Raw genomic sequence first — 17,733 nt, forward strand, 5'->3', positions numbered from 1 at the left:
TAAAGATAAGCTGTCTTGTTTTTTTGCAGATATATCTCCTCATTGTGACAGATGTTATAATGGAGAGGCTTCATTAATTCATATGTTTTGGTCATGTTCGAGCCTTAAAAATATTGGAAAGATATATTCCAAACTTTTTCTGTATTTTTTAAAGTTAATTTTAAACCCAATCCTTTGACTGCCTTATTTGGTATTGTTGAGGAAAGAGTTATAATTTTGGAGCCTTCTCATTTGCGGGTACTAGCTTTTATTTCTCTTATGGCTAGGAGGGCGATCTTGCTTAAATGGAAGGAGGCTGCCCCCATACATATGCTCAATGGTTACACGATGTTATGTCATGTTTAAATTTAGAGAAGATTCGTTGTTCGATTTCTGATTCTAATCAAGATTTTCAAATGTTATGGGAACCCTTTCTGAAATATTTTGAAAATCTTTGAAGTATTATTGTTATTAAAATATAGATCTGGGCTATTATTACAAAACACTACATGGTAAAGTACTCTTTTTTTTCTTTTGTTTTTTTTTACCAACCAGCTTTGTCTTGGTAGTGGATGTAGATTTTTTGTATAATATAATTAACCATATTATTGTATTTCATAATTCAATTTATTTTATTTGATTAATCAGGAATATGGGATACTGTGATTGTATCAGTGTGATTTATATATAGTGCATTTTGTTCTACCTTATTTTGATTTATAATAAGTATCCTTATGAATTCTGTTTTTGTGTATATGAAATTTAATAAAAATATTGGAAAAAGAAATAAAACTAATCAAACAATCAGCAATATACTTGATATATGGCTCACTGCCCTCCTGTTCCAGGCTTATCCTACCGAACAATGGGACAAGGTAAACTATCTGCTGGCACCTCACAAAGGCACAGAAACATCTCCATCAGAGCCCTAACAACTTCCTCCCTCCCTTCCCTTAACAACGCGGGGGGGGGGGGGCACAGATATCAGAGATAGGTTATCGTACATAGCGTGGTGAGTGTGTGGAATACAATGGCAGTGGTGGTAGAGGCAGACACATTAGGGACATTTAAGGTGCTCTTCGGTAGACACTTGGATGATAGCAAAATGGAGGGCGATGTGGAGGGAAGGGTTAGATTGATCTTAGAGTGGGTTAAAAGGTCGGCACAACATTGTGGGTCAAAGAGCCTGTACTATTCCGTGCTCCATCGTCTCAGGTGAAATTCACCCTCGGATTCAGTCACCAACTCCAGGACCAATGTTAGCTTGCTCCACTACCTCTCTGGAGCTTACTAAGTGACGATCACTGGTCTGGCACACTCTGCACAGTGGGGGTCCGTCCCATTCAGTTGGGCTGAGGAGAGATGGATGCTGGTTTGAGCAGCCGTGCCCTGGGATGGGGTCGGGAGAGCCAGTGGCAACTGCCCCTGCTGGGTGGTGGGCAGAGTCCTTGGTGAGGGGTGGGAGAGCCATGGTGGTAGGGCTAGAGCCGGTGGAAGGTGCCCGCAGTGGGTAAATGAAAAGCTGGCGGGCGGTGTCAGTGGGCGAGTGGGAGAGCCGGTGGAGGATGTGATCCACATTCCGCCTCGGCGCAGCTCAGTCTCCGCTGTCCAAGCGCCGGAGTCCGATTCTTCCGGCTGGTTTGCTGGTTGATTTCCAGAGTTTTGCTCTGTCAGTTTGGATTATACCTCTCCCCAGGAACAGACGAATTGCTCTCCGCTCAGGTGCTTCTAATGGGATTGTTTACGGGCTGACCCATTGCTCAGACCTGTTCTCACCCTACCTCTCTTGTCTCTCTGCCTCCCCTCCCTTCCCCTCCTCACCTCTCCTCTGCACTCCCCCTACCACATATCGCTCTCCCCTTGCCACACTCGAGGCTGTCCTGCACAATCCTCGCTGATTTGATTTGACACAAAAGACGCATTTCACCGTAAATTCGATGTACTTGTGACAAGGCTCAACTCTTTTCCTGCCTCTCCCTCATCATTTCTCCACCTCTCGCCCTATCCTCTTTCCTCTTTCCCTTTATCCCGTCCTTCTCTCTCTCTCTCTCTCTATCTTCCTCCCCTCTCCCTCTTCTCTGGTCCTCCCCTCTCCCTCTTCTCTGGTCCTCCCCACTCCTCCTTCGCTGAGGATGTCAGTCTCCTGCTGTTACCGTTGTTACACCCCCTCCCTCGCTCTATGAGAGGGAGTTTGGGTGGGGGGAGCGAATGCGTCCTCCTCCCTGCCACACCCCCTCCCCCCTTTGTCTCAGTCGCTCCGCCGCCGAGGAGATGGTCGGAGCTACGGATCGAGCTTGGCACCAGCTCTCCGCTTTCGACCGAGGTCTCCGCCGTCTCAACCCGCTCACCCTCGGGAAAGTGACACCGTCGTCCCTTCACACCATCAGCCGTGCAGCGACCGCAGTAGGCACAGCACTGTGTGTGTGTGTGTGTGTGTATCTGTGTGACTGTGTATCGTGTGTGGAGTGCACCTGTATGTGAGAGTGTATAAGAGCACGTGTGCACTGTGCAGATGTGTCAGAGAAGGAAATGTAAGGGAGAGGGTGTGTGTGAATGTGATTGTGAGTGCAGATGTGTGTGTGTGTGTGTGTGCGATAGTGGGGTGTGTATATGCTGTACATGAGTGTGTGGGGGTTGTTTGCGAGCTGTGAGTTTATGCGTGTGTGAAACAGTGTGTGAGAGAGATACTGTGTGCCTGTGTGTGAGAGAGGGAGAAAGACCTAGATAGTGTGAGTGTGAGAGGGGGTGTGAGAGAGGGGGAGTAAGAGTGGTTGTGAATGAGTGCGGGGGGGAGAGAGAGAAAAAGGGAAAGAAAGAGACAGAGAGAGGGAGTGCTGAGTAGCTGGGGTGTGAATTGATCCAGTCTGGGACCGACTCTTGCTCATTGCCGTTGTCCGGTGCCGCCTCTCGGGACGCCGGCCCAACAAATCCCTCTCACCGCCCGCCCGCCCAACACTTTACTTTCCTCCTACCCCTCAGCATAAACATCTCTCTCCTACCCCTCAGAGCTGCTTTTAACTCGTTGTGCCCCCACCCTCCCACGGGGCTCCAACATATCCCCAGAGACGGGAACAACGGCGAGACCGATTGTCGGTGGGGCCGGCGGCCACTCGGCCCTTCAGCGCCGTACTAACGCTGGCGCCACCCGCCTGGGTCTGCAACACGTCGGCGTGAGATTCTGATGAAGAACACAACGGTCGGAGGCGCCTGCCTCCTCCTCCTCTCCGTCTCCGCCGCTTTCCCGGGACCCGGTGAGTAGATAATGACCATCCGGACCGTCAATATCCCCCTCCCTTCCCTTCCCTTCCCACTGCCGCACCATCACTCTTCATCCCGAGCCGTCGGCCTGTTCTGTTAGTTGTGGGAAACGCTGAGGGGAAAAGTGAAGACGCAGGACAAACTCACCACCCCCACATATTGTGATCAAGCCTGGATCTCACCCTCACCTTCGCCGCTGGGGCGGACACAATGATGGTGAGGAAAAGAGGGAGAGGGCTTGGTGGGGGGGGGGCGGTCGAGGAAGAGAAGGGGTACACTTTCATGGAAAAGATTCTTAGAGATAGGATCTCTGTGCATTTAGAGAATCATGGTGTGATCAGGGACAGTCAGCATGGCTTTCTGAAGGGCAGATCGTGTCTAACAAGCCTGATAGAGTTCTTTGAGGAGGTGACCAGGCATATAGATGACGGTAGTGCAGTGGATGTGATCTATATGGATTTTAGTAAGGCATTTGACAAGGTTCCACACGGTAGGCTTATTCAGAAAGTTAGAAGGCATGGGATCCAGGGAAGGTTGGCCAGGTGGATTCAGAATTGTCTTGCCTGCAGAAGGCAGAGGGTGGTGGTGGAGGGAGTACATTCAGATTGGAGGATTGTGACTAGTGGTGTCCCACAAGGATCGGTTCTGGGACCTCTACTTTTCGTGATTTTTATTAACGACCTGGATGTGGGGGTAGAAGGGTGGGTTGGCAAGTTTGCAGACGACACAAAGGTTGGTGCTGTTGTAGATAGTGTAGAGGATTGTCAAACATTGCAGAGAGACATTGATGGGATGCAGAAGTGGGCTGAGAAGTGGCAGATGGAGTTCAACCCGGAGAAGTGTGAGGTGGTACACTTTGGAAGGACAAACTCCAAGGCAGAGTACAAAGTAAATGGCAGGATACTTGGTAGTGTGGAGGAGCAGAGGGAATTGGGGGTACATGTCCACAGATCCCTGAAAGTTGCCTCACAGGTGGATAGGGTAGTTAAGAAAGCTTATGTGGTGTTAGCTTTCATAAGTCGAGGGATAGAGTTTAAGAGTCGCAATGTAATGATGCAGCTCTATAAAACTCTGGTTAGGCCACACTTGGAGTACTGTGTCCGGTTCTGGTCGCCTCACTATAGGAAGGATGTGGAAGCATTGGAAAGGGTACAGAGGAGATTTACCAGCATGCTGCCTGGTTCAGAGAGTATGCATTATGATCAGAGATTAAGGGAGCCAGGGCTTTACTCTTTGGAGAGAAGGAGGATGAGAGGAGACATGATAGAGGTGTACAAGATAATAAGAGGAATAGATAGAGTGGATAGCCAGCGCCTCTGCCCCAGGGCACCACTACTCAATACAAGAGGACATGGCTTTAAGGTAAGGGGTGGGAAGTTCAAGGGGGATATTAGAGGAAGGTTTTTTACTCAGAGAGTGGTTGGTGCGTGGAGACAGATACACTAGTGAAGTTTAAGAGACTACTAGACAGGTATATGGAGGAATTTAAGGTGGGGGCTTATATGGGAGGCAGGCTTTGAGGGTCGGCACAACATTGTGGGCCGAAGGGCCTGTATTGTGCTGTACTATTCTATGTTCTATGTTCTATGAGGAAGGGATAGGAGGTGAGGTGAAAGGTAGAACAGAGCAACGGGAGAGGAGGAGGCCGTACGGAGGTAAGGCGAGGAAGGGGAGGTGAGGGAAGGGGCGGAGTGGAGAGAAGGAGGAGGATGAAGGGTGGATATAGGAGGACGGAGGGAGGTAAGGGGGAGGAAAGAGGGAGAAGAGATGAGGGTAGGGGAGGGATGCATGATGGGTCTCAAATCTGGCTCTCCCCATCATGAACATCACCCCCTCCTGTCACCGAGGCTGGGGTTGGGGGGATTCACCCGGCCTATCCCTCCCTACAACCCACAGCTGGGTGGCGGGGTGGGGTGGGGGTTGGTTTGTGACCGTGATCAGGGACTTCATTCGCTTGGCCGTTTTATAAGGCTTCAGGCTTCGGTGGGACCCACGCTGTGCCGACTGACTTACCCCATCTATACTGAACAGTAGAGCCCAGGAACAGGCACTTCGGCCCATCGTGTCTGTGCCGATCGTGCTGCCAAATTAATCCAACCCCATCTCCCAAGCAATGACCATAGGCAGGTAAGGAGAGGCCAGGGAAGGGAACAGAAGAAGAGGGAAAGGTGAGGGAAAGAATCCTGCCATCAGGTTTGAGGGTATCCAGATGGAATATAAAGTGTGGCTCCTACACCATGAGGATAGTCTCATCCTGGCACAAGAGGAGACTGTGGACTGACATATCGGAACGGGATAGGAATTAAACTGTTTGGCCAGCGGGAAGTTTCGCTTATGGTGGAGGAAGCGGGGGACTGGATAAAATAGACCTGCAGTTTCTGACGGGTCTTACCAGTGTAGGGGAAGACGTTGGTGAAGTGTTGCCTCACCTGCGAGGACTATTTGGAGCCCTGAATGGAAATAAGAGAGGAGGTGAATGCGCAGGTCGAGCACTTTGGCTGCTTGAAGGAGTAAGAGCTGAAGGGAGATTAGTGGGGTGCGATGAATGGACAAGGGAATCACGGAGGAAAAAAGGGATGGCATTTTTACAGGAGATGCGGTGTAAGGGGTACAGTCGAGAAAACAGTGGAATCTGGAGGTTTATAAAAGATGCCGGTATACAGTTTGTCTCCGGACATGAGACAGATCGAGAAACGGAAGGGAGTGTCGGAAATGGGCCAAGTGACTTTAAGGGCAGGGGGGAAGTTGGAGGCAAAGTTGATGAAATTGACGAGTTCAGCATGCATACATGAAGCAGCACCAATGCAGTCGTCAATGCAGCGGAGGAAAAGCTGGGGAAACATTTCCGGGGAAGGCTTAGAACTAGACTGTTCTACATAGCCAATGAGAAGGCAGGCATAAGCGGGGCCCATGGGGGTGCCTATGGCTACCCCTTGTATCGGAGAAAGTGGGAGAAGTTGTTGAAGATGAGGACCATTTCTGGAGGAGGGGAACTGGTTGGCTCTTTTTTTGACAAAGAAGCGGAAAGTTTTAAGTCCATCTTGATGCCGGGATAAAACTGTATAACGACTGGACATCCAGAGTGAAATTGAGACGGTCAGGGCAGGGAATTGAAAGTTGTTGGGGAGATCGAAAGCATGTGAGGGGGGAGGGAACGTCGACTCAGACCATGAGAGGCCTGCGTCGGGCATCTTCATGCCTTACAAGGCGCAGATTGGAAGTCTGTGTGGGGCGCCACTCCTCGTACAGACTAGAGCAATGTGTGATTAAGTGCCTTGCTCAAGGGCACAAACACGCTGCTACAGCTGAGGCTCGATCTAGCGACCTTAAGGTAACTAGACGAACGCCTTAACCACTTGGCCACGTGCCCAACATGTGAAGTGTCGTGGATGTAAGTGGAAGGGACTGAACCAAGGGGGATAGAATGGAATCGAGATTTGAAGGCACCAGTTCAGTAGGACAGAAGCAGGCAGAGACAATGGGCCTGCCCGAAACAATCCGGTTTGTGGATATCGGTAGGGGGTAGAAGCGAGCAGTGCGGGGTGAGGGAGCTATGTGTTTGGTAGCAGTGGATGGGAGTTCTCCAGAGTGGATGAGGTTAGTGATGGGTCTGATTTTCTGATGGTCTGGTGTGGGGTCCTCTTCAAGAAAAGGTGTCTGCGAGTTGCACCAAAATGTAGAGGTCAGTCCGCTGCACTTTGGTGGGTTTGGCGGTCAGTTTGGGATTGGTGCGGAGAGAGTGCGTTCAGAGTGGTGAGGGTCGAGGAATAGTGAGGAATGCCGAGCAATGCCTCGTTGGCAATTGGAGATGAGAAGATGCAGGGCAGGCAGAGAACCAGAGCGGAGTGTCCAAGAAGAAGAGGGGGATTGAAGATGACAGGAGGGGTCATCTGTGCGGGGTGGGGAATTCTTGACGAACAGGGAGCTCGTAAGTTGTAGGTATATTGGCGTCAGAAACATGGTGATAATTATGGGCTGCCCAGCACAATCCTCGCACTGCGATGGTCGTTGACGCAAACGACACATCTCACTCTGTGTTTCGATGTTTCGACGGACATGTGACAAATAAGGTTAATGTCTAACACGCGAAGTGCAGCCTAACGCAAGTTTATATGGCTGCAACAGGACCTCCCGTCTTTAAATTGTGCAGGTCGGTGCGAGGGGGCGAACAGAGGATAAAGCTGGAGTTAGTGTAGCAGAGCTTTCTTAAGGTTGTCATAGCGGGGAGTGCGGAGTGGGGATGGGCTCCCACTGATCCACCCCCAAATAAATGCTCCCAAGCTTCTCAGATAGAGTCTCACAAACAAGTCTGACTCCTGCGGTTGCGGTTTAGCTACTAAGCCCGGTGGAACCGTTTCTGCTGATAGGAGAAGGGGCAACTGCGCCTTAAAACACGTCGCTCCGGGCAGATGGGGCTCGTCAGCTCGTTTTATCCTTAAATCTCAGCTGCCTTGCCGCTATACCCATTCACCTTGAGAAGAAAGCCGGAACAAAAATCCCGAGCTGGAGTCCTTAAGAAGTTCAACTCTGATTGGCAACTCGCTGGTGCCAAACCAGATCAGTCTCCGCCGCTCTTTCAGGTTCAGCAGCTGCATGGCTGGGGGTGGGGGGAATTCTGCTGCATGGGCAATAGCTTCCATTTCATATTGTACCGTCCTGGCTTGCGTATGAACCACAGCTTGGGCACAACAACCGTGGTCGACCAGCGGAGGGCCACTCTCCACTGTAGGAGAAAGTAAACGCACTGCACGTTCCACACTCGAGAAAATCTGCAGATGCTGGAGATCCGGAGCAACACACACACACACACACGCAATGCTGAAAGAACTCAGCAGGCCAGGCAGCATCTGTGGGGAAAGAGTGAAGAGTCCGGCTTCTCTTCCTTTCCGATCCTGATGGAGGGTCTCGGCCTGAAACTTTGCCTGTTTACTCATTTCCACAGATGCTGCCTGGCCTGCTGAGTACGTGGCCAAGTGGTTAAGGCGTTGGACTAGCGATCTGAAGGTCGTGAGTTCGAGCCCTAGCTGAGGTACTGTGTGTATCCTTGAGCAAGGCACTTAATCACACATTGCTCTGCGACGACACCGGTGCCAAGCTGTATGGGTCCTAATGCCCTTCCCTTGGACAACATCGGTGTCGTGGAGAGGGGAGACTTGCAGCATGGGCAACTGCTGGTCTTCCATACAACCTTGCCCAGGCCTGCGCCCTGGAGAGTGAAGACTTTCCAGGCACAGATCCATGGTCTCGCAAGACTGAAGTACCTTGAAATGCGTGTCTTGATCCATCCAGATCAAGTCCTTGCACAGTGCACAAGGTGAAACCAAAATAAAAACAGGAACTCAGCATAGTCAGACAGCATCTGTGGAGGGGAATACACACAGCTGATGTTTCGGGTCGAGAACATTAGTCCCGAAGAAAGTCTCGGCCCGAAATTTCGGCTGTTTATTTAGTCCCATAGATGCTGCCTGACTTTTCGAGTTCCTCCAGCATTTTGTGGCTGTTGCTCCAGATTCCCAGCGTCTGCAGAATCTCTTGTGCTTGAAACAGTAAGAGAAAGAAGAATAAAATGCATCAGGTGACCGAGACGGTACCGTGCAAATAAATCGATCATTAAGATGTCGATTATGAGGTCCATTTTGTCGTTCCGGGGGAAAGAAGGTCATTGGGTGTATTTAAAGCAGGTAGGCTCTTGATTAGTCAGGGCATCAAAGGTCAGGGGAAGAAGGCGGGGGGGGGGGGGGATTATAAAACAGCCGTAATGGAACGGCGGAACAGACTCGAATGGCTAAATGGCCCAATTCTGCTCCTTTATTTCATAATCTTATGGTCTTTACCAGTCTTGGTATAACGGTGTAGCAAATGTCCTTGAGCGCGTGTCTGTCTCCACAGACGCTGCCTGACCCACCCGCTGAGCGCTTCCGACAATCTCTTTGTTCCGGATGTCCAGCAACAGAGCTCTTTGGTTTTAACCACTTCTCTTTCCCTCAGCACCTGACCTCCCCCAGCACGACCGCGCCAGGTCGCCTGGGCGCGAGTGGAAGGTTCATGTTCCTGAACCTCCCCGCGGCTGCTTCAACCCCCATCCTTTGCGACAATTCACCGCCCCTTTAGCAAGTGGGACTTTTCCCTTCCCACCCCTCTATAACCCCCACCCCCATCTTCCTGCAGCCATGGACTGCGGAAAGGGAGCGGAGGAGGAGAGAGGAGACGCAGTGGGGCAGCGAGAAGGAGCTGACAGACACGGCTGGGGCGGGGGTGGGATGCTGTGATTACGGTGGGATTTGTCCAAGTTAATTCTCTCTCCACATGAGAGGCACGCAACAGTGTTCAGCCAACACCTGGATTCTGATTTAATTAACGGCCTGTAAGGGAAGTAAAAGTGAGTTAAATAGAAGAGTGATTCAATATTTATAGAATACGGCATAGTATGGTAGCGGTTAGTATAGGTTTTACAGCGTCAGCGAAGCGGGTTCAATTCTTGCCGCTGTCCGTAAGGGATTCGTATGTTCTCCCCGTGATTGCGTGGGTTTCCTAGAGTCATAGAAAAGTACGGCACAGAAACAGGACATTCGGCCCATCTAGTACGTGCCGAACCATTTATACTGCCTACTCTCATCGACCTGTACTGGGACCATGACCCTCCATGTACCAATCCAAGCTTCCCTTGAGCATTGAAATCGGGCTCGCAAGCACCACTTGTGCTGGCGGCTCATTCCACACTCTCAGAACCCTCGGAGTGAAGAAGCTTCCCCTTGTGTTCTCCTTAAGTTTTTCACCTTTCCCCCTAACCTATGACCTCTAGTTGTAGTCCCACCCAACCCCAGTAGAAAAAACCTGTTTGCAGTTCCTATCAACTCTCTCTCTCAGTCTTCTACGTTCTGAGGAATAAATTCAGAGCCCATTCAACTGCTTTGGTTTCTTCCCAAATTCCAAAGAAAATTCCAGGTTAATTGTTTGGGGAGGGAACGTCGACCCAGACCATGAGTGGCCTGCGTCAAGGACCTGCACTCAGCCCATAACCCTCCATTCCTTTCCTGTCCATATAGCTGTCCAGTTTAACTTTAAATGACAACATCGAACCTGCCTCAACCACTTCTGCTGGAAGCTCGTTCCACAAAGCCACCACTCTCTGAGTAAAGAAGTTCCTCCTCATGTTATCCCTATGTGCAGGCATTGGACAGTGTCCAGAGGAGGTTCACGAGAATCATTCTGGGAATGAAGGGTTAACGTATGAAGAGCGTTTGATGGCTCTGGGCCTGTACTCGCTGGAGTTTAGAAGACTGAAGAGGGACCTCATTGAAACCTATCGAATATTGAAAGCACAAACACGAGGAATTCTGCAGATGCTGGAAATTCAAGCAACACACATCAAAGTTGCTGGTGAACGTAGCAGGCCAGGCAGCATCTCTAGGAAGAGGTACAGCCGATGTTTCGGGCCGAGACCCTTCATCTTGACGAAGGATCTCGGCCCGAAACGTCGACTGTACCTCTTCCTAGGAATATTGAAAGGCCTGGATGTGGGGAAGATGTTTCCTATAGTGGGGGCGTCCAGGACAAGAGGGCAGAGCCTCTCTTTAGAACGGAGATGAGGAGGAACTTCCTTTGCCAGAGAGTGGTGAATTTGTGGAATTGAAGCCACGGACTGTGGATACCAAGTCATTGGGTATATTTAAAGCGGAGGTTGATAGGTTCTTGATTCGTTAGGGCGTTGAAGGTTACAGTGAGAAGCCAGGAGAATGCGGTTGAGAGGGATAGTAAATCAGCCACGATGGAATGACGAGAGACTCGATGGGTTAAATGGTCTACTCCTTTTCCAATGTCTTCTGGTCTTATTTATACCGTGGGATGCTGTCTCCAACGGTCTACCTTGCCTGTGCCTCGGATAACCTAACAGTGGGCCGCCGTCCATGCCCTCCCGCTTCACGGCCTTTGTCGGGAAGAGTGCGAGATAGATCAGACCCCGGGGACGGTGCTCATGCCATACCAGGCAGACAGAAACAGTTCGCGTTGCAGGTGCAAGACCCTTCGTCAGAACACAAGCTCATCCGCGAAGTGTGTCCCTCTGCACCAAGGCCACCAAACCAGCCGCGTTTTACCGGCAAACGGTTCACACTCCCGACGTCTCGCAAAAAGTTTGGTTACGTGAAGGCGTTGACTCCCGGGAGAGGGGTACTGAGGGATACTATGTGAGAGCGGTACTGAAAGAGAGTTACGCGCTGGGAGGGACTGTACTGAGGGAGCGCCGCACCTCGGAGGGGCAGTACGGGGCAGTAATTAGGGGGTATCACACAGCGGTAATGACAGAGTTCCATTGCGGGAAACACGGTACTGAGGGAGCGTCGCACGGCAGGGGCAGAACTTGAGGAGGTGTCACCCTGCGGGAACAATGGTAATATAGGAGGTTCGCAGTGTGGAAGGGTCGGTACCAAGGGAACGCCACACTGTGGGGGAGCAGTAGTGATATGGAGCGCCTCATTTTGCAAAACCGGTACTGAGGGAGCGTCACACTGTAGGAGAGGCAGACCGAAGACATTGGCCGCAAGCATTCTATATCACTACAGCGCCAACATTAACTCGCCGTCCACATCGAAGTCCACGATACGGGACTTGTACAATCATTAGTCATAGTCATAGCCATAGTCATACTCTATTGATTCCGGGGAGAATTGGTTTCGTTACAGTTGCGCTATAAATAATAAATAGTAATAAAACCATAAATAGTTAAATAGTAATGTGTAAATTATGCCAGGAAATAAGTACAGGACCAGCCTATTGGCTCAGGGTGTCTGACCCTCCAAGGGAGGAGTTGTAAAGTTTGATGGCCACAGGCAGGAATGACTTCCTATGACGCTCTGTGCTGCATCTCGGTGGAATGAGTCTCTGGCTGAATATACTCCTGTGCCCGCTCAGTACATTATGTAGTGGATGGGAGACATTCACCAAGATGGCATGCAACTTGGACAGCATCCTCTTTTCAGACACCACCGTGAGAGAGTCCAGTTCCATCCCCACAACATCACTGGCCTTACGAATGAGTTTGTTGATTCTGTTGGTGTCTGCTACCCTCAGCCTGCTGCCCCAGCACACAACAGCAAACATCGGGCCAATTAACAGTAACATCGAAGGAAAAAGCTGATATTGTGGTCCAAAAGGTAGAGAGCACTAGGGTTTGGATAGTTTCCGGATTCTGCAAAGAAAGATCACCACATGGAAAATTGAATCCAGAGCATCTGACCAGAAAGATAAAAATAAATCGTAAAAGCAGATTTAATAGAAAGGGAAGTATTAACAGGGTTTAATAAGGGTCACCGTCTGAAAAAGCACAATCTAGATTAGGTTAGAATGAAACAGCCCCATCATGGGCACTAGCCTCCCCAGCGTCGAGGATACGGAGCGAGGTGGATGAACGGGTGGCGCAATGAGAGATTGGTCAGTATGACATTGTGTGCGTCACTGAGTCGTGGCTGAAAGGAGGTCACAATTGGGAACTTAACATGAGCATCGAAATGACAGGCAGATAGAATTACACCTTTAGAAAGCGGTGACATGGGGTCAGAGGATGTTGAGTCTTAGTGGGTGGAGTTAAGAAACTGCAAGGGTGAAAAACATTATGGGAATCATAATAGACCATATATAGATTTTATTAGGGTGCTTAAAATAAAGCAAACCTGAGGAGGCATTGTTATTAATGATTATGATATAGTTGGGATCACAGAGACATGGCTCCAGGGTGACCAGGGATGGGAGCTCAACGTTCAGGGATATTCAATATTCAGGAGGGATAGACATGAAGGAAGGGGAGGTGGGGTGGCGTTGCTGGTTAAAGAAGCGATTAACGCAATAGAAAGGAAGGACATAAACCGGGAAGATGTGGAATCGATATGAGTAGAGCTGCGTAACACTAAGGGGCAGAAGACGCTGGTGGGAGTTGTGTACAGGCCACCTAACAGTAGTAGTGAGGTCGGAGATGGTATTAAACAGGAAATTAGAAATGTGTGCAATAAAGGAACAGCAGTTATAATGGGTGACTTCCTTCTACATGTAGATTGGGTGAACCAAATTGGTAAAGGTGCTGAGGAAGAGGATTTCTTGGAATGTATGCGGGATGGTTTTTTGAACCAACATGTCGAGGAACCAACTAGAGAGCAGGCTATTCTGGACTGGGTTTTGAGCAATGAGGAATGGTTAATTAGCAATCTTGTCGTGAGAGGCCCCTTGGGTAAGAGTGACCATAATATTGTGGAATTCTTCATTAAGATGGAGAGTGACATAGTTAATTCAGAAACAAAGGTTCTGAACTTAAAGAGGGGTAACTTTGAAGGTATGAGACGTGAATTAGCTAAGATAGACTGGCAAATGACACTTAAAGGATTGACGGTGGATATGCAATGGCAAGCATTTAACTGGGATGAACTACAACAATTGTTCATCCCAGTTTGGCAAAAGAATAAATCAAGGAAGGTAGTGCATCCGTGGCTGACAAGAGAAATTAGGGATAGTATCAATTCCAAAGAAGAAGCATACAAATTAACCAGAGAAAGTGGCTCACCTGAGGACTGGGAGAAATTCAGAGTTCAGCAGAGGAGGACAAAGAGCTTAGTTAGGAAGGGGAAAAAAGATTATGAGAGAAAACTGGCAGGGAACATAAAACCTGACTGTAAAAGCTTTTATAGATATGTAAAAAGGAAAAGACTGGTAAAGACAAATGTAGGTCCCCTACAGACAGAAACAGGTGAATTGATTATGGGGAGCAAGGACATGGCAGACCAATTGAATAATTACTTTGGTTCTGTCTTCACTAAGGAGGACATAAATAATCTTCCAGAAATAGTAGGGGACAGAGGGTCCAGTGAGATGGAGGAACTGAGCGAAATACATGTTAGTAGGGAAGTGGTGTTAGGTAAATTGAAGGGATTGAAGGAAGATAAATCCCCAGGGCCAGATGGTCTGCATCCTAGAGTGCTTAAGGAAGTAGCGCAAGAAATAGTGGATGCATTAGTGATAATTTTTCAAAACTCGTTAGATTCTGGACTAGTTCCTGAGGATTGGAGGGTGGCTAATGTAACCCCACTTTTTAAAAAAGGAGGGAGAGAGAAACCGGGGAATTATAGACCGGTTAGCCTGACATTGGTGGTGGGGAAAATGCTAGAGTCAGTTATCAAAGATGTGATAATAGCACATTTGGAAAGCGGTGAAATCATCGGACAAAGTCAGCATGGATTTGTGAAAGGAAAATCATATCTGACGAATCTCATAGAATTTTTTGAGGATGTAACTAGTAGAGTGGATGGGGGGAACCAGTGGATGTGGTATATTTGGATTTTCAAAAGGCTTTTGACAAGGTCCCACACAGGAGATTAGTGTGCAAACTTAAAGCACATGGTATTGGGGGTAAGGTATTGATGTGGATGGAGAATTGGTTAGCAGACAGGAAGCAAAAAGTGGGAATAAACGGGACCTTTTCAGAATGGCAGGCGGTGACGAGTTGGGTACCGCAAGGCTCAGTGCTGGGACCCCAGTTGTTTACAATATATATTAATGACCTGGATGAGGGAATTAAATGCAGCATCTCCAAGTTTGCGGATGACACAAAGCTGGGTGGCAGTGTTAGCTGTGAGGAGGATGCTAAGAGGATGCAGAGTGACTTGGATAGGTTGGGAGAGTGGGCAAATTCATGGCAGATGCAATTTAATGTGGATAAATGTGAAGTAATCCACTTTGGTGGCAAAAACAGGAAAACAGATTATTATCTGAATGGTGGCCGATTAGGAAAAGGGGAGGTGCAACGAGACCTGGGTGTCATTATACACCAGTCATTGAAAATGGGCATGCAGGTACAGCAGACGATGAAAAAGGCGAATGGTATGCTGGCATTTATGGCGAGAGGATTCGAGTACCAGAGCAGGGAGGGACGACTGCAGTTGTACAAGGCCTTGGTGAGACCACACCTGGAGTATTGTGTGCAGTTTTGGTCCCCTAATCTGAGGAAAGACATCCTTGCCATAGAGAGAGTACAAAGAAGGTTCACCAGATTGATTCCTGGGATGGCAGGACTTTCATATGTAGAAAGACCGGATGAACTGGGCTTGTACTCGTTGGAATTTAGAAGATTGAGCGGGGATCTGATTGAAACGTATAAAATCCTAAAGGGATTGGACAGGCTAGATGCAGGAAGATTGTTCCCGATGTTGGGGAAGTCCAGAACAAGGGGTCACAGTTTGAGGATAAAGGGGATGCCTTTTAGTACCGAGATTAGAAAAAACTTCTTCACACAGAGAGTGGTGAATCTGTGGAATTCTCTGCCACAGAAAACATTTGAGGCCAGTTCATTGGCTATATTTAAGAGGGAGTTAGATATGGCCCTTGTGGGTACGGGGATCAGGGGGTATGGAGGGAAGGCTGGGGCGGGGTTCTGATTTGGATGATCAGCCATGATCATAATAAATGGCGGTGCAGGCTCGAAGGGCCGAATGGCCTACTCCTGCACCTATTTTCTATGTTTCTATGTTTCTATAATAAGATTGAATTCATACTGCAATTTGACAGGGAGAAGCACAAGTCAGATGTATCAATATTGCAATGGAATAAAGGGAATTACAGAGGCATGAGAGAGGAGCTTGCCCAGTGAATTGGAAAAGGATACCGGCGGGGATGACGGCAGAGCAGAGATGGCTGAGGTTTCTAGGAATAGCTCACAAGGTGCAGCGTAGATACGTCCCATGGAAGAAATTGTTCTCAAATGGCAGGGATAGGCAACCGTGGCTGGCAAGGCAAGTTAAGGACTGCGTAAAAGCCAAGGAGTGTGCATATAACGTAGCAAAAGTGAGTGGGAAGTTGGATGATTGGAATGTTTTTAGAATCCAACAAAAGGCAACTAAAAAGCTATAAGAAGGAAAAGATGAAATATCAAAAATCAGAACTAAAAATCCTTTATTACCGCCAAGTATGTGGAGACATACAGGGAATTTGATGCCGGTTTCCCTGAGCTCTCGCTGTACAGAATCAAAAAGCAAACAAAACAATAGTGCAAATAATCGTGAACTATATACAATAAGGTGTACCTGTGTATGTACAGGTGGACTTGGTTTATAATAGACTAAAATTCAAGTGTTCATAAGACTGATGGCATACGGAAAGAAACTGTTCTTGTACCCATTTGTCCTGGCATACAGTGATCTAAAGCTCCTACCAGAAGGAAGGAGTTGGGTCAGGTGATGTCCAGGGTGTGATGGGTCTACAATGATGCTGCTTGCTCGCTTCCTGACTCTAGATGCTTATAAGTCCTGGATCGAGGGCAGCTTCACACCAATAGTCCTTTCCGCAGCCCTGACGATTCTTTGGAGTCTATTCTTGTTTGGTAGCTGATCCAAACCAGACAGTGATGGACGAACAGAGAACAGACTGGATTATTCCTGAATAGAATTGAATCAGCAGCTCCTGATGCAGGTTGTACTTCCTGAGTTGACGTAGGAAATAGAAAAAGATGCAAACCAGCCAATAATATGAAGCAGGGTACTGAACGTTTTTTTTCCAGTTATATAAAGAGTAAAAGGGAAGTGAGAGTTGATATTGGACCACTCGAAAATCATGCTGATGCGGTAGTAATGGGGGACAAGGAAATAGTGGATGAAGTTGATGCATACTTTGCATCACTCTTCACTGTGGAAGACACTAGCGGTGTGCGAGAGACCCGTGAGTATCAAGGAGCAGGAGTGAGTACAAAGAAAAGGTCCTAAGCAAACTGAATCGTACGGTACTGTGCTGAGATTCACTGCGACAGTGTGATCCCCTGACAACATCCCCTTAACCTCTCTGTCTCTGGTTTGCTTCCAGTCTGTGGTCAGGAGAGGACGCACTCCCAGACCGAGGAGCGACTTTTCAAGCACCTCTTCACCGGCTACAACCGCTGGTCCAGGCCTGTGGCCAACAGCTCGGACACTGTCATCGTCAACTTCGGCCTCTCCATTGCCCAGCTCATTGACGTGGTGAGATACGAGTGTTTCTTTCCTCAGTGTGGGGGTAGGGTTGGCCTTTGTACTCGCACCGGGTAGATGGAGACCGAAAGGAGAGGAAAGGATTGTAGCGGGAAAACACGTCAGGCTGTCCCAGGTAAGTGGATCTCGGGATTGGATGTCTGTGCGAACAGGAGGCACAAGGGCCAGTGCTGGCAAACCCAGAGTTCACGAGGCAGTCCCGGCGTCGGTACAAAAAAATTGGAGCCTGAAAGTTGAATGGAATCCTGATTGCCAAAGGATGGAAACTTGGAGACCTGTCTGACTGTGAGTGTGTGTGAGAGAAGGGGCTGTTTTTTGCTGCTGCTGTTATGTTGCTAATTGTGTTCCGTGTTATTCTGTTGAACATTGTGGGTGGGCTGTTATGGCGCTGGAATACACGGTGACACATTCAGATCCAGTGGTGCCGCATCTAGCTGTCTCGGTGATATTTGCTGTGTTCTTCATGCCTGTCCGGGGCCGCGGTTCCCTGATCTACTGTCAG

General features: G+C 48.8%; 1 protein-coding gene across 3 annotated transcripts in view; it reads left to right on the top strand.

Moving 5' to 3' along the window:
* The first annotated feature begins 1,624 nt into the window (after positions 1-1,624).
* The window catches only part of LOC140201118 (neuronal acetylcholine receptor subunit alpha-2-like), a 43,093-nt gene continuing 26,984 nt past the window's right edge, over positions 1,625-17,733 (top strand). Inside the window, exons 1-3 of one of the 3 annotated variants that reach the window (XM_072264732.1) lie at positions 1,625-1,701; positions 2,986-3,230; positions 17,071-17,222. In XM_072264732.1, coding sequence (XP_072120833.1) covers positions 3,161-3,230; positions 17,071-17,222 — 222 coding nt within the window. In that variant the 5' untranslated portion in view covers positions 1,625-1,701; positions 2,986-3,160. Of the gene's footprint in view, positions 1,702-1,796; positions 2,397-2,985; positions 3,231-17,070; positions 17,223-17,733 lie in introns of those variants that run through there. The other 2 variants (XM_072264733.1, XM_072264731.1) reach the window with 2 other exon arrangements.

Source organism: Mobula birostris, chromosome 8, assembly GCF_030028105.1.
Source record: "Mobula birostris isolate sMobBir1 chromosome 8, sMobBir1.hap1, whole genome shotgun sequence".
In the NCBI taxonomy this organism is placed as follows: Eukaryota; Metazoa; Chordata; class Chondrichthyes; order Myliobatiformes; family Myliobatidae; genus Mobula; species Mobula birostris.